Genomic DNA, 17,662 nt, shown 5'->3' on the forward strand with positions numbered 1-17,662 from the left:
AGGATGTTAAAATGTGTGAGAAAAAAGATGGTCCCAACCTAATGTCAAGAGAAAATAGATGTAAAAATAGACTTAGACTTAGACTTGTACTTTATTGATCCTTTGGGAAGACTCCCTCAGGAAATTGAAGTTACCAGCAGCTCCCAGGCAAAAAACAAAGTTAACACACAGTAAGCAAAAGTGCAAGGACATACTGGTACGTTTGGTGTCCTTTACAATTAAATTGTATGACACAAATTGAGACATGGAGGGATTTCATCAGAGATGCAGACATGAGGAGCTTGATAAATATAGAGGAGCTGTAGAAATCCACAGCTCACATAAAGAAACATTTAACAGGACATGGACTAGTTGAGCATGCCACAGATTCTGGCTTTACTGAGGAGAAAAAGCTACTAGTTTGTTTCTAGCCATGTTGGGACCAAACAAAAATGTGGATGTTGCTATGCTCAGATGAGACCAACATTAAACTTTTTGACTCTAGTGAACAAAAAACTGTGACAGAAAACTAACACTGTAAGCCATATGTTACACACACACACACACCCTAATTTATGTTGGTCTAACACAAACCCCTAATAAATTATGTAGTTTTCGGTTGTAACAAATGTGAAAAACTTCCAAGGGGCATTATTACGTTTACAAATTTAAATTCCAGAACTGTGATTAAAGAGTGTCATAATAAATGTTCTTTTTAGGACTTCATAAAATCAAAGACCACACTTTAAAATGTGTTTTATAAAATTGTATTGGCAGGCATTGTAACATAATTTCAATTTTTTTTTGCTATAATTTACCAAAGTCTTGAAGTGTCAGTTATTTTTTTGAAAATGAACATAAAGACAGACAAGTTAGGTTATCTACTGTATAGTGTACATTTTAATGGTAGAGTACAATGATATATATAAACAACTGTTCAGAAAAGAAATCACCAGAAACTTTCATTATGTGCTTTTTTCCCTGTATGATCGTTACTTTGAATCTGTATAATGAAATGCCATCATGTTAAAGGCAAAGTTTTAGTCTCCCAACACCAGGCTGGGTACATGTTCAGAATGCTCTACATAAAGTATCAAGAACAAAGTCAAAGCTGAAAAAATCTGAGCAATAATCCTATTTCAGATGGAACCTTTTGCCTTTAAAAGTGATGGGAAATCGTTGATAGAAAAGTAACTTTTATTTATTTTACAAATGATGTTTTCAGTAAAAAAGCTTGTAAAATGTACTTGGTGCAAAAAATGCAATGTCTCTTAAAATTGGTGGAAAAACATTTGCAATGCAGAGCACAGTATGTGCACAACTGACTTGGGACAGCTCACCAAAAACAGCCATTATATTATGTAGCAGCTACATTTCCAGTTCAGCATTTAAAATGTCTTAGCTTAAAGTAAAATAGCTCAAATAAAAACATAGCACATAAATACTAAAATATACTTTAATGGGAGAAATTAATTCTTAAACACAGAAAAAAAGTTAAAAAATGAAGGTAGAAAAATAAAAATGGTAAACTCCACATCTACTGATTCCAGTATAAACATAAAAAAACATGATCTTTCCTAAAATGTGCTTGAATGGTAATTAAGTATATTTTAAAAGGAGATCATCTAAATCCCACTACCAGAAGAAAATACAAACAAAACAATATATAGTAGCAGTGAGGTATCAGCACCACATTCCTTTTGTCCAGCCAAATGCTTGATTCCGATTCTGTTCTACTGAAAGTATTTGAGGCCAGCAACGAGGAAGAACTTCTCTAGAAAGATCTCAGAATCCAGGACGGCGATGTGCGCTGCGCGGCCAATGAGGGAGTTTGCTGTGTTGGGCAGGGCATGAATGACATCATACCTGACTAAATTACAGTCCTTGTTCTGAAGTACTGGCAGCAGCAGGTTTTCAATCATCTCAGCATACACTGGCCCTGGTGTTCACAGGAGAGACGTATAAGGCTATTTTCCTAACATGAATAAAAAAAGTGCTTTTGTGTAAAATTCAAACATTGAATTTCCATCAGCTATTGGCCATTGTAATTAAGAAAAAAAAACCCAATCAGATTCATCACTGTGTGTAATGGGTTTTTTTTTAATTACTGGAATAAATTGAGTGTTGTCTTATTTGTATTATAACTACAGAAGAGTTAATGTCTTGAAAAATTTCCTCCCATCAACTAAAAAAAAAACAAACTATGGGAACGCTTCTTCAGAGTCTTGCTTCATGTGGATCTTTGTGATTACATGCAACTCTCTAAAGAGAAAAGTGGACAGTGGCTTTGATCTTGGATCAACTCACCTGTTTGTTTGTCTTTTAATGCCGTTTTGCACATCTCTATTCGAGCAGAATGATAGGGAACATAGCGATCCTGCAGTGATCCCACCAGCACCACATTCCTGAAGTACTGCAGACCTTAAAAGGCAGATGGTGAGGCAAGTTAGAACTATACTCTCATTCTGTATTTGAAATTTACAGCTATAAATAGCAAAGCTAACCAGATTTTTTGCTGAGTTTGTACAGAAACGTTTGGCGAGGGTCAGAGTGATCCCGACATGTTAGCTGCAAGAGAGATCCTGATTTTTTCCATTTCTGCATGAACCAAAGGCCTGAGACAGAAAAAAACATTTACATTTTAGTGCTCATTAGTTTTAACTGTGACATAAAATTAGCTGAACCAAATGGCCAGTAATGTGTTATGTTTACCTGTGTTGACCAGAGCAGAGCTGTTGTACAGTGTGCCCAGATGAGGTCCTGAGAGGGAAAGAAATGTGTGCAGCTTGCTCAGGTAGCATTTAAACCTGGGTCTGGTTAACACCGAGCGAACTATGAGGTTCCCCAAAGAATGCCCCACAAAGCTGGAAAATAACAACGTGGAAGGTTATTGGTCAGCTATAATGTGGTTAATTCGTGAATAATTAACTTATCAAAATGAGCAGAAAATCACAACAAGCTGTATTCATTAATAAAATACTTTGATAGTAGTTTGGGACTGAGCAGCTTACCTTATCTTTGACACAGTGAGGTTGTAAAGCTGAATGTACTGGACGATTTCATCCAGCAGGCGGTCTGTCATTGACTCAAAGTCAGCAAATGTGTCATTCTGGAAATAGAAATGGTGAGAGAAACAAGAAGAGGGAAGCTGTCAAAACTGTTTTAATTGAAAAAAAGATCCAACAAAATCTGAGTAAAAAAATCTGTTGATCAGCTGTGATCAATGATCAGCAGGGCAGGTGCTCAAAAGTCAATTTTATATTTATTAAATGGATCGAAACTAAGAACTTCCACTCCACGTGTTGAGTTCAATAAAATAAAAAGACATCACATAAAAAGTTAGAAACATAGATGATAATGGATTAATCTTACAATTGTTTAATTTTGTTTTAATCAAATCCCATACATCTGTAGCATATTTTTGATTCTTTATCTGTTAATGTCCTTAGAAAGTCAGTTCAGACCTAAAATGAATGGGACAGGCCAGAAAATTCTGACCAGTGAATCTCTATTCATAATGGCAAGCAAAGATTTCATAATCTGAATACCTGATTCCTTTCAGACATTAGGAAGTCTATCCGAGCACCAGGCAGACCAAGCTCCAGGTAAGTCTTCACCAGCCTCAAGTCTGCACTGTTACCTGCAGCGATACAAGAAAAGGAGCGACTTTAAAAATTGCTGACTAATTTTACCGTCGGAGAATCTGATGGAAGGTCACCCACCGTCTAGACCATGCACACACACAATGAGATGGATGCCTTCCTCACAACTCTCATCCTCCTCCAAGCTGAAATAGGGAACGGTGGAGGCCAATTCAGGGACCTCACTGTACAGGAAACCAGGGAGCTTTAACTGCTTCATTTCCTCTTTAGCTTTGATGAACCTGTATATGTGGAATGGAATGTATTAATTAGGTATAAAACACACAGCAAATATATGCTGTGTGTTTTATGCACTGAAACACACAGCTCTGAAAAAAATATATATATTTTTATATATGCACTGAAAATTTTATAGTTCAGGAGATGACTCACGCTTTCATCTGTGGCGTGGGTGCGCATTCGTACCAGTGCAGACTGGATGATGTGGAGGAGGAATAGGGAGACTTACTTAAACTATACCTAGTGCTGCTGGAGGGCAGGTTGGAGCATAAAGGAGCTTTTGATGAACCTTTAGTTTCATGGAGATGAGCAGCACTAAGCTGCTCAAACAGTAGGCGTGGCTCTTGAGGAGCAGAATCCCCAGCTGGATCATCATCGGCAAGGCCGTTCACAAAATCATAGCCGTCGCCTTCCTCGTAGTAACCGTTCTCAATCATCTCATGTTCCATCTGATCCTCATCCTCCTCAACCTGTGCTTCTGCCCGGATACCAAGAGTAATGGCGGACGTTTCTACAGGGCTGATCTCAGATACGTCTGTGCTGGAGCATGAGCCAAAGTAATTCTCTACCATCCCACGCTTCACCAGATCAGTGCTACTCGTGGCAGAGTTACTGGAAGGGCAAGCTGTGTGAGGATCACTACGGGATTCCTTAGATGTCCCCAGTCCACCGGCTTCCTCCACCCCAATTTCCGAACTTCCTGCAGATTTTAAATCTGCTGGAAGTTGAAAATCACCAGCAACTGTGTCAAGGTTGCAGGCTACATCAGTTCTTTGAGCATCTCCGGAGAACACGACACTCTGCTCTTGTACCAGAACACTGGATTTTCTGCCACTGGAACTTTTAGAAGAACCTTCACCCTCATCATCTGAGGGCAGGGAGTTGATGGAAGTAAGCGAGGACTGGACTCCGCTTAAAGCACTTGTATTTTCTGGACACAGAATGTCTCCTGTGCCGGTAGGTCGTTGCGTTGTATTCTGCTGCACAGGGAGCGGAGCGGGAATTTGGACTGTTTTTTCTGTGTGTGAAGCAGTGAAACCTGATTCAGTGAAGCCTGGCCCTGCTTGTGGTCCTTGAGTCAGCTGAGTGGCAAAGGAGCTGGGCTCACTCTCAATGCCGGAGTCCGAGAGGCGAGATGAGGCACTAGGGGCCCCTACATCTTGGAACCTGATACAGTCGCTCTTCACCTGCACTGTGACCGCACAGGCCTGACTACGTTGTGCTGCAGTTTTACTTGGCCTTTCAAAAACAGATTCCAGGGCCGACTGCTGCGAATCACACACATCCGTCCGGGTGATCTTAGGAATATTACTGCTATGACCTGAAACAGCCTGATTTGGCAGAAGAATGTTTACTTGATCAGCTTGGATGACATCCTTATTACTTGGTTTTGACTCATTTTCCATTAAGCCCGGAGAGCACTGTCGCTGTTGTTGGCCAAAGGGGTCTTCATGAACACCTTTATGAACTTGTTGACTTGTCATAATAGCCCCAGTACCAGCCTGAGGGCTGCTTTTTGAGTCCAAAGTAGAAAGATTTTTATAAACATCTTTATTACAAGCAGCAGTAGTTCTATTGTAGCTTGTAACAGAGTCATCAGCAGTGTTTCCCATATTTGTTGACGTGCCACCAAAATCAAAAACAGAGCTTACATTAGTCCGTGAATAGCTACTTGAGTCAAGCCGCAAGGTATCTTGCTCCTCTTCTTGGTTAACAGAGCCCTCCTCTTCTTTGTACTTTGTGCTAATATTGCTGTGGGGTGCTTTAAGGTTTTTATAACCCACTAAAACCACAGAGTCCTTGGAACCCTGTCTGGTCAACTTTTTGGAGTTTTCAGTTTTTGAGTTTTTCTTCAGTTTTACTGATTTGCCTTTGGACTTAGGTGGTGGATCAAAGTTTTCTGGCCAGGCATTATCCAGCAGAGCACTCTGTGACTCTGGTATTGTACTGGCTGATGCACTGCAGTCCTTTGAGTTAGTCTTGTCAGTTTTACTGGAAACTGAGGGAATTCTTGAATTGTGCATGCCCAGCCATGGTCCATCACGATCTTGAGGAAAAAAAAAAAAAAAGATTTAATTGAACGCAGACATGAAAAATGAGTGCAACCATATATTTCGTAATAAACTATGAATCATGAATGCTGTGTTACTGACCTTCAGTGATAGATTCAAGGTATCTATCCTCAAAGATGATTGGCAAAGAACTAACGTCCCCATCAAGGTCTGCACATTCCACAGGTAGTGGAGGCAAGCACAGGAAGTAACTGGAGCTTTTGATGGCATTAGTCATCTGTTGGTGGCTGTGAGCACTGATGGATAAAAAACCCAGAAAGAAAAGGAGTTCATAATTTGAATGAATAAAACAAAATGTTCCCACAGGCAAATCAAAGCTATTTCTAAACAATCAAGACGAAGTCTGCAGAACAACTTACTGTAGTTCCTGATATGCCAGTGCAGATTGCCTTGGATGTTCAAGACAAAAGAAAGCCTCTGCAAACCGTCTAACCTGTAAAATAAAGTAACATTAAAAAACAAACTGTGCAAGTACAATTTCTGAGGTTTATTTTGATTCATTTAAATATCTGCATGTTTGTTTTTTTAATTAATAATTTGAATGTGATATTTTGCAATGCATTTGTACTCTATAGTTAATTTTTTCTGGCTTGTTTTAACAAATTTTGTTACATTTTGTATTAATTTTCCCATAAAAATCATTTTAAAAAACTATAAAAATAAATTCTATACATTTTAGGAGAAGCTGTTAGAAAAGAAAAATCATCTTTGTACATTAGTCATGACTATTGGTGTTTTTTAAACAGAAGTAATTTTGTCGTAGACAAACCAATTTGTCCTTTACTAATTTGTGGGGAATACAGTAGTGACAGAGTGGCACTTATCTTGTGTGCAGCATAAATATGATTTAAAAAAAATATGCATATACACCATGGCTGGATGGTGAGCTAGTTTACTGTAGAGATTAAAAACATTTTTTCTGTGCTTTTCTTACAGTGTCTAAACAAAGTTTGTGAAAGAACAAAAAAAATCTTTTTTGCAGAATGGACTATGTTGGTGGAGAGTGTGGGTTTTACCGGTTAAGTGTACCCAGATGTTTACATTTATGAAAAACTGACATGCCGGACTCACTCTTAAAGTGTGGTGCTCCATTGCTAGTAGGGCAGCAACGTGTTCCTGCAGGGACACAACTTCCAGGAACTGTCCCCAGAGAGCCATGAGCAGAGAGCAGAGCTGTGCCAGGTTCATATTAACAAGTTCTGCAAGCTCATCAGGTGACTCCGCCTTTAGCTAAAAATACAAGAACAAAAGTTAAACAAATGAAAAGTGAACATATTTTCCTTAACAAGACAGTAAGTACCAGGAAGTTAAACAATTCAGCATCAAGATGAGGAATTTTTGTCACAACCTTATTGAATCAGTATGTTGCAAAACTCTGCAACAAACTAAGTTTTCCAACTGTACAGAGTTAAGAAGTTATGATATTGCTTTGGTAATTATATCTAAATGAAAAACTACTTATTACCATTTTAATAACTAAGAAAAATTTAAAAAGCTCAGATTCTGATGACAAAATATTTGCTGTCGGCAGAAGCTGACATCACTGCATCATAGTTTAGTGCCACACCTTGAATCATAAAATAAAAGTTTCTCACCTGCTAAAAAAACTCTTCTTCATATTATCACTTCAATATAACTAATACTTGCACCAAGATTTGACAAAATGTCAACACTGCAAGCAGCGAAACACTTTCCTGTCAAGCAAATAAACGCTAAATTACAAAGATCAAAAAGCAAAAAGTGAAGGAAATCTGACCTTTACTTGTTCACACAACTCCGTTAGACGTGCCTCTAAGTCAAGTTGTTCTGAGCAGGAGGAAGTACAAATAATAATAAAAATACTGTTATTTAACTGTACAGAAAATGACAGAAAAAGAATGTGAAAGCTGAAAAGGTTGTAGTGCCAGATAGAACAGATGTTGGAAGGTACTTTCTATAAGACATGACCAGACAAAGCAGAGAATTTTGATAGAAAAGAAGCATCAATAAACTTTTTTGCCCTTAGTCTTTAAGCATAAAAACCAGCAGTAAAAGTAAAGAAGAAAATAGCTGAAGATTTTTTCTCTGGAAAGTGGATCAAAGGTGCTGTTTTCTTGATGGAAGAAACTGGAGTGAAGAGAAGGAGGGAGAGAAAGGCAGGCTGATTCGATGAGCTGAAAGGGTCAGGACATACCTATGTAGACGTGCCTTTGCCCTCGAGGATATGGTCTTCTGAGTACTCTCTCATATAGCGCCTGCATGCTGGGCTTGGCTAGTAAGATTGCACATATAGGCATGTTTAACCTTCATTAATTATCAGATTAATAATTTGTCCACTCATGGGGACTAGCTATGGTAACTATGGTTAGTTGTGCTTTGGTTTTAGTCCACTTGTCTAATGAGTGCAGGTGTTTTGTAAGCTTAGTCAGTCACCCAACATTGCTATGTGAATATTTAAAGACTTGTTTCTGGAGTTTCTACAAGGGTTTAATATGGTAATGTGACAGGGCCAGGTGAGTTTACATGGGATAACATCTACAAACACACATTTTAAAACGGTAAAAGCAAAGCATCAAAACAAAAAACAAATTAAAAAAAAGGTGAACACAGGGTAATGCCTAATATTGTGTCCCATTTACACCCATAAGTTAAATCTGATTCAACACCCCTAAAGCCAGAAATACAGCTTTGAATTCTGGAGTTTCTTCAACATCTGACCTCTAAATGAAATGCTTATTTACACTTCTTTCTGCATATTAGGTCAGATGGACAAACAGTATTGTCCACCTGGTTCTACAAGTTGTCGCTAAAGGGCAGAAATGTCCCTTTAGCAATATACTATCAATATTAACTGATAGTATGCCATCAGATAAGATAAATCTTTATTGTCATTGTCACAAGGACAACGAAATTCAGTTAATATTGTTATTAGAACAGAACATTCAGAGGGTAGCTGTTAATAAATCACAGGTTTTCTGAAGTGTGGCTAAATAATTATTAAGTGATTCAACTTCCAAGGTAAATGGGACAACATGGGCATTACCCATTTTCCTGTGTTTTAAGGAAAACAAAAACATGCAAAAATAAAAGTCACAACAACGCCATTATATAATTCATAAAGTAACATTTAATACCTAGTTCCATTCGGTGTGAGGAGGGCAGGTCCTTGGTTATAGAGGTAAAGTAATCAAAGAGGCCCCGGTAGACTATTAGGAGAATGGAGCAGAGGTTATGGTGCATGCTGAAGGCATGTTGCAGGCAGTTGTCCGATACCAGAAATGTCCTCCCCTGGTGGAAGACAAAAAAAACCAATCTGAAACATAAACCTCAAACCATTTGTAAAAGCACTATTACTTTTGCCAAACGCATATTTTTGCTTTAGGAACTATGAGAGAACACAAGATCGAAAGTAATACTTTATAAATTCAGAAAAAGTATATCTATTTTCTTGGGTAAAAAAAAAACTGTCAATGTTCTTCATTTTGGAAATACAAGTGCTAAATTTATTCTGTCTTAAATGCTAATTCCCTTAGAATAATAAAACAATCAATGAGTTGTTTTTCACAAGCTGAGCCGTAGTGATGCACCTGGGATTAAAGAGGACCGCCGCCTTTGTTCTGCCTAAATGACTGTTAGAGTTACAGTACAAAATCTCAGGGGAAGATCTGGATGGCTGACTTGGCTGAGAGAGCCAAATCACTCATGTCCAACAATGAAAGAGCTCTGATTTTTTTCTCTCTTCTTCTATCTTATCCATCAAGAATCTGACACATACCTGCATGCTTCTACAGCTAAGAATGCAACTAAACATTACCTAAGGAGTAGAATTGCAAAAGTGTTAAACTAACACACTCTAAATCAATTCATTGGGTGGAATCATGTATTTTATTGACCATTCAACACCACCATTTCTCTTTCATAAAACTAAAGTATTCAAATTCTCTTATTTTACTGATTGTTTAATGAATAAGGGTTCTAAAACTAATAATCCAACAGCTAAATAAATTTAGTAGCATCCACAACTTGTGTAGTTTTTTTTTTTTTAAACGATAACTTACATCTGGTGACACCTGCTTCACATAGCTGCTGCCAAACACAACATTCTCGAGAAGTGGGATGATTGAATCTTTGCTCTGTGCAGGAGCATTTCGATTCAGCCATGTGGTTTTCACAGGTCGAGGGAAACTAAAGAAACAAAGCCAGAGTTGTGATTAGGATAGTAAATACTGATAAAACTTAAAAAAAAAAAATTTATAGGCATGCACAAATATTTCTGCTCATCCAACCTGATTAGGGGTTGATGTAGTGCCACAAGGGAAGCATGGATGGCTACAGAGATGACAGATAGATGGAAGTAGTCAAACATGACATTGATGTGTTGGTGGATGCCCCGCTGAAGGCTAAAGTGCAAATGAAGTACGCGACTGCTAATATTCTGCAGAGAACTTGGATCTTCTGGTCTGAAGGGATAATGATAAAAGATAAAAGGTTTTAGCAGTGTGTGATTCACATTGGCACTGCTGTTAGAACCGTACTGTCATACACCTACGTATAATCGCCATCTGTGAAATACAAATCCAGGCAGAGCTGGAAATCCATTTCATTGAGGGACTCTTCCACCTGAGAACAAAAAACAGTCAAATCAGAAACCTCCCTACACAAAATAGGGTTTGTGTGGATGTAAAAAGAACTAAATGGAAAGCAGAACAGACAATCAATAAATAGAAAAAAAACATATCACTTTATAATTATTAAACAAGAAGCAGTGGAATAGTAGAAAATGTATTTGCAATAACAAGTTAAAGCAACACTCCTCTTTCCAAATCATACCTTTTTCTCATCCAGAAGCATCATCACTTTGAAGAGAAGAACATCATTGACAACAATCTCTTCGTTCTTATACAGGATTTGGAAAGTTTTGCTGCAGATGACGTCATCCTGGACTGAAGCAGGAAACGCCAAATCTGAGCCTAGAAAGAAACCATCATTAAATACATGCGGTTAATAGAGAAAATCCTAAATAAATGCAAAATTGTACATTTAAATTTGGGCTTGTTTTAAATGATTGCAGATACATTTTGTATAGTTATTCCACTATGGTAAAAGAATAGTTAAAAGAGGACATTTAATAACTGCCTTAATATGCTTTAGCAATTCTGTGACTCATCAGATGAGTTGGACTCAAACATGCAGGCATTAGAAAAATCCAAATAAAAGGCAGTGTCTTGTTAAAAAAATGACTAATTTTTTCCTAACAAGACACTGAAGGCTAAAGTGCAAATTATTATTTTTTTTAAACAAAAAGATTTTATGAAAATTAAAATAAATCAAATTTTCCTCCAAAAAAACCCAAAAAACAAAGCAAATAAGAAAAATACATTGCAGTAGTAAGAGTAAACAGAAACTAACATAAAAAAGTGGCAGCAGAAACAAATTTCTAATTGTATGTTTGTTTAAAACCAGGTCTCTCTCTTGAAAGATGTAGATGATGTATCTGAATTACTGCAGAAAACTGCAAACACTGGGCAAACCACATTATGTTAAAAACAATTTGAGAATTGCAGTTGCAAAATAACTCCTTTGTGCACATATGACTTTACCTCCGGGATGAAGGAGACTAGTCTCAACTTTGTGTGGGACACGAGGAGGCACCTTAAGACTGCCACGCATCTGGTAGAACCTGTAGAGGATTTAGATATTTGAAAATGATTACAAAAAGGAAAGCAATAAAACTGCATCATTGGCTTCCAGATCTTTATTACAAACTCTGCAAATGGAGAACAAATTGCACATATTAGATACAAGTGTCCTGTAAAAGGACACTACACCTTTCATAAATGAATAATGAGCACTTCTTTTGCAGTCACTCGTGTAGTAAACCTAAGCTCTTAAAGCTCTGATGAGTCACAAGCCGCTGGAGAGAGCTTCATCAGAGAACACCAAGGTATCAGTACATAGCTGCTGTAAAAAGAAACGTCTGAATACTGAAGATTTCAACAAGAGCAGCTTGAACACCGGTTGGCATTTTGTCCCTCTAAGTTTCTATGAAATCAGGTAAAAGTATTTTAAGAACACATTCCAGTCTTGTTTTACCTGGCAGAGAACTATGAAAGACTAGGTGTATGTATTTATTTTTTTAACATTGAAAAGTATTTATTGTTCTACAAATCTTCATTAATGCATAAATAGAAATAGACTGTAGAAGTCAGGGATCAAACCAAAGAGATGATGATTAGCTCACAGTTTGAGTCACATCCGGCCCACAAATGTGGAAACAATAAGTTTGTTACACAATACTTGACACAGTCTGTGCTCTACACATATAGGATCCTAGTAGAAACGGTTACAAATTACATCTGTCAAATATGCCTATTCCTTTACTCGAGACAATGTTATTACATCATTAGAAGTATTAAAGGTTATCTTAAAAATTAGCAATAGTTCTGCTGTGAAATAAAGATGACTTTAAATTTACTAATGTTTCCTTAATCAAACTGAGCCTAAAGTAAATTTGTGGAGCATTTATCTTCCCACAGGATTTATTTTCATTTTTTTGTTTAAATCCATTATTCAATGATTGTTACCCTTGTAGGACTGAGCACACCACAATAAATTTCAGATAAGCTGGTCATAGAAACACAGTTACAGTCATTTTTATTTAACAGTTAGAAGTTATTGTTGTATCTACAGACATTTATTCTTGAGTCTTTGGGATTCTCTTAGAGAGATTTGGGTGAGAGTGGCTCCACCTTAAAAAACAAGATGAATGTTTGACGCATTCAGTTACTAATGTCAAAAAGTTAAACTATATATGTTCTGAGAAAACCTCCAAAGTACAAACTCTTCGTATCAATTGAAGTTAAACAGAGGTTGATGGATATGCATAGATATATTTAGCAACATTTCAGACAAAAAAAGTCGGTACCGCCCAAAATCGGCAGGTCAAGCTTTTTAAAGATTAGTAATCGGCGATCGGCCAGAAGACTGCAATCGATGTATCTCTAGTTTTACAAAATGATCTAAATGCTTTCATTATAAATGTAATCCAAGACATGCTACATATAAATAAACAAAGTGAATAATGCTAATTTAGTTTACACATCATGACTGCCCATGCTCTTCACAACTGAACATATTTACAAAATAGACAACTCTCATTTCCTGCAAGCAAAGTAAACATGTAATAACCTTTTTCAGTCAGCTGACTGGCAGTTCTCAGAAATGGGTAGCATTCATCTGTGCACTCATGGAACGTTTTCACACCTACCAATTGGCCCGAATCAGTGGATGAGTTTCAAGCTGGTTGAAAGTATGAAATATATAATCTGTTGTTTTTCTTAGCAAAATTATCATCAGAAGATGTCTTAAAAATGGCTCAGGGCTTAAAAGCTTTACAAAAACTGCAAAAATTGCATCCCATGATGCAATGCAAACCTGGCTTTGGGAATCCATCTGGCATGCAGCATTCACCTGGTAGTTATGTTGGGTGACAAGGATCGCATTCACACCATAAACAAACTGCATTGGAGTTCACTGGAACTGTACCAAGACCACTTCCTCCAACCGGTCTTCCTATTCACTACACTGGCCTCACATTATCTCTGGCATCTCTTTAAAACGGGATTTCAACAACAATTTATGACAAAAAAAAATGTCCATCTCTATCCTCAACCTGCATAAAAGATCTGCAAGATCTCAGAAACAACACATCACTCATGCCAGAAGTGTTGACTTTAACCTCCCCCTGTCGTCTCCATTATTATAAAAATTTTATCCAGACACCAAGATGATGTCTTAATACTGCTTGAAATGTTTCATAAAAGAGGGAAAATTCTGTCTTTGCTAAGAACATTTGAGTCTGCTGAAAATGCCTGGAGGTCCAAGAGAGTCTGCCATCTGTCCTAGATTGGCTTGGTCAATCACAGAACACAATCTGTTCCCCCTCCGAGACAAACGGCAACGCATTCGTTTTTGCAAATCCCTTTAAAGCACACAATAAAATTAATCACAAATGCCTTCAACAGAGCACTGGGTAAAGCATTTTATGGGTAAAACATCAATGAACTATCATTGAGCTAACAAAAAGAGAGAACAATCTTAAGCATCCTTTAAGACAGCAAGAGAAAACTCACCCTCTCTGGAACAGGTCCACATTGTAGAACTTGTGGAGCTCCACAGAGAACTCCACTGTGACCTGAACTTCAGTCATCTTGGTCAATACAGGCAGAGGTGCCTAACATTATCTCGGATACATCTGTACTCCTGTAAGGAAAATGAATATAGACTAATTATTCCTAAGAAGCTCTGGAGGAAACTTAGCAGAAATAGTTGAAAGACTGGATTTACAGTTAAGGTATTGTTAATTACATGTTATATGTATGTCATATAACATGATTATAAAGTATGTTACATGACATTTTAATGTTCTTGCTGTACCAAATACAGATGCAGCCACAATTTGTCCATGATATTTTTTGTATTTATTATTTCACAAAAACTTGACTCAATACTAATTGAGCTGACTGTGTTTTATTGAGTCAAGCTATGTAATAATATGACAGACACAGGCACAGTGATATTATTAGTGCTTATAGTCACTATGACAAAAGCAGAGCAGAGTGAATGCCAACACTAAACACCAACAATGAAACATCAATAAAGAACCATTTATTAATGTAGATTTATGAATTTAAGATGGCATAATAGGCGCTTCTGTGGGGTACAGATGATTTATCTAGTTGTTTAAAAAAAAGTCAAAATATATGACTAGATATAAACAAACTTAAATTTAAATCAAAATCTAACAATGGAGCCAACTGCAGAAAGATGCAATTGAAAAACAACTAACTGCTAACCTGTTGCAGTAAATTAATAGACAAAAACAACAACAGAGAGAAAATCTATGTAGTCTGCTTGATGAAAAGAGGGTCACACGTTTATAATAGCTACGTAACAGGGACTTAGACTTAAAGATCTGTTTGCACAGTACTGACAACTAAAAATATCTGTTCATCAGGCCGTGATATTACTTAGTGTTACTGAAACTTAAGGGCAACCAATTCCCCTAAACAAAAGGTCAACAGAAAACCACATACAAATACGACAGCACATCCATTTTGGAAACTGCTATTCAAATACATGCAAAAAAATTGGAAACTTTTCACCAGCAGCTTAGTTGTAATCATTTTAAGCCGGCAGTTTTTTTTGTTTCGTTTTGTTTTTCAGTAAAGAGAAATTCCGTCTTGCACTTAGAGCTTAAGCAAGAGCACATTAAAGAAAAAAAAAAACTACACACATATAGAAAACATGTTAAGACGTAAGGCCGTAATCAATCGGCGGGGCAGTTCCTCTTTTTCACAAGTCTGAAGAGAAGCTAACATTGACGAGTTTAATAATGCATAGCGAGAAATCTTAAGACATGTAGTGAGTTTGATTCTATTCCGAATATGACAAGTCTCCAAACCCTGGTGGGCAGAACCTCTGCACCGGTATGGTTTCACTTTTTCAGGTAACAAACGACAGAAAGGCCAACAAAACAGAGGCTCGACACAACAAGGATGAAAGATATAAAAAAGGACGAAAATAATTCAATTTTGGTTGCCAGTCTGCAACCACGGTTAGCCACACACCGAACAGTTGTCACTGGGAAATATTACCCAGACAGACAAGCAAGCTAACGCTACTCACCATTGCGTTGGCAAGCTAACATTAGCTCGCTAACCAACGTTAGCTCCAATTTCACTTCTGCTGTCGTCCTTTTACTAGTGGCTACAGACTGAAAACACCTCTCTTCGTTCTATTTTACTTTCTTATTCGGTGAAATTGGCTTGACATGGACCGCTAAAATGGGATAAAAAGAAGAGCGGCCATGTAACCGTCAGACATAGCTGTGCTTGCTATGCAAATTCAGCTAACAGTGCTCAATCTGAGGAGCTGACGGCAGCTGCTGCTCCCTGAACACTGAACTGCGCTCAGCCGCACACAACACAGGGGCAGCTGACAGAATTGCTCCCTGTGATTGGACTGACAAAAACAACAGTCAGAAGCAATACGAATAATTATTATAATAATAGAAATAATAATAATTCCTAAAAAAAAAATGTTGATGGTTCCTATGTTGCTTCTTTGGTCCTACAGGTTAATGACATAACCTAACATATGACATACATCAAAATGGTCTTTTTGAGCCATTAGTTATTTCGCTCTATCTTTTTTTATAATCTAACAAGAGAAAGAATTTCATTCTAAAGGTCAGCTGCGATCTTTATTTTGAAGGTTAATCCCGCCTGGTTTAAATTAAGGCTAAGATATGCAAGATATGTCAGGCTTCTCTTTCTAAGACTAACATTTGAGCTTTTTTTTTTTTTAAAGGCCATCAACATTTTTTTTAATTTAATAAGTGTTGATTAATTGAAGACTATTCAAATTAATCTTTATTATTCAAACTAATTCAATCTGTTTATCATCAGTTGTTTTTATGACCAAGGAATTTAAATCCTTCTTTCAAAGCAATCCCTCATAAAAGAGTGAGACTTTTGACGAACATCTGTCTGCTTTACTTAGAAAGTGCAAGTTTCGTCTTCAAAATATATATATTTTTAACAAACCTGCTGCTTGTTTGTGGCAATTTTTGATTTGATTGTATTTGGAATATGCGACAATGCAAAAAAAGAAAAAAAGGTTTCCAATTAGACTTTGTAACAAGATTTCTAAGATTCCGTATGAGAAGAAAACTGCATTTTCTACCATAATGATAAATATGTTGTCCAAAAATATAAACATTTTCTTAGAAAAACACAGAAACTATTGGTGTTTGCCAAAAAATAGACTATTGTAAACATCTCAAAAAAGTCCTGCTGTGTTTTCATGTCAAGTCAATATATCTGCTGTGAGCAACGTCGAGCTTGGCGTTGTGCTCTAGAAAACTGCAAACATCGAGACTAATGAAGCGAGCAACGTGTCCATGGAGTTGCACCACTAAACGCCATTATAATCATTAATATTAAGATAAGTGTCACAAATCTGAGGGTTGGGGGGGGGGACTCTAAAATCCTACTTAGAGTTTCGCAGACACAAAAACACACAAAAACATTCAAAAATTACTAAAGTCTTTTTTGTACTGTTGTTACCATTAAACAATCTCCCCCTCAATTCAACCTTATAAGTAGAGACACATAGTTGATGTTACCATCATACAGTAACTTGCAATTAAGTATTGGCAAAGCTCAATGTAATTTTCACAGGTGGTGGAACATTATTGTCAACAGCTGCTGAAAGTAACTAAAAAACTTACTATTAAATTAACTTAGCTACTTTCCAATTCAAGTAATCAATAATCTAAGTTACTTTTTCAAGGAGTAATCAGTAATCTGATTAAAGCTTTTTCAAAGTAGCTATGCCATCACTGATGTTAATTATATGGAATTAACATCAGTTAATTCCATACAATTAAAGTTAAATAAAACTTCAGTATTGATTAAACTGGACAGCAATTATTTCACTCTAGTTCAGAATTTATAATACATTAAGTTTACATGTAGCAGAGATTAGTTAAAACTCAGATTAAGATTAATATAACCATCATTTAAATTTGTTAAAATAAAAGGAAACATTTTAATGCTTCTTTTTCTCATTGGGACTGTATTGAGAAAAATATGGGAACTTCAGGTTATAGACTACTCAAACCTGGATTGAGTTACACTAGAGAAATTTTAAAAAATAGGGGTTTGATTTATGAAACCTTTATTGTAT

The 17,662-nt window shown here is 36.8% G+C and overlaps 1 protein-coding gene across 2 annotated transcripts; it reads right to left on the reverse strand.

The window, feature by feature from the left end:
• Window positions 1-730: 730 nt before the first annotated feature.
• Window positions 731-15,879, reverse strand: fam135a (family with sequence similarity 135 member A). Of its 2 annotated transcripts, XM_032553540.1 has the most exons (21): window positions 15,599-15,879; window positions 14,044-14,173; window positions 11,512-11,591; window positions 10,742-10,881; window positions 10,461-10,531; window positions 10,198-10,371; window positions 9,970-10,096; window positions 9,046-9,199; window positions 8,106-8,183; window positions 7,689-7,738; window positions 7,004-7,162; window positions 6,292-6,365; window positions 6,014-6,168; window positions 4,014-5,907; window positions 3,702-3,862; window positions 3,528-3,619; window positions 2,991-3,088; window positions 2,692-2,843; window positions 2,484-2,594; window positions 2,287-2,400; window positions 731-1,918 (listed from the first exon to the last, which is right to left on the reverse strand). In XM_032553540.1, the coding sequence occupies exons 2-21, from the start codon at window positions 14,118-14,120 to the stop codon at window positions 1,713-1,715; spliced, it is 4,167 nt and encodes a 1,388-aa protein (XP_032409431.1). In that variant the 5' UTR covers window positions 14,121-14,173; window positions 15,599-15,879; the 3' UTR covers window positions 731-1,712. The 2 variants fall into 2 exon arrangements, with proteins under 2 accessions (XP_032409431.1, XP_032409432.1); XM_032553541.1 differs by lacking the exon at window positions 8,106-8,183.
• Between the last annotated feature and the right edge of the window lie 1,783 nt (window positions 15,880-17,662).

Source organism: Xiphophorus hellerii, chromosome 22 (genome assembly GCF_003331165.1).
Source record: "Xiphophorus hellerii strain 12219 chromosome 22, Xiphophorus_hellerii-4.1, whole genome shotgun sequence".
Lineage (NCBI taxonomy): Eukaryota > Metazoa > Chordata > Actinopteri > Cyprinodontiformes > Poeciliidae > Xiphophorus > Xiphophorus hellerii.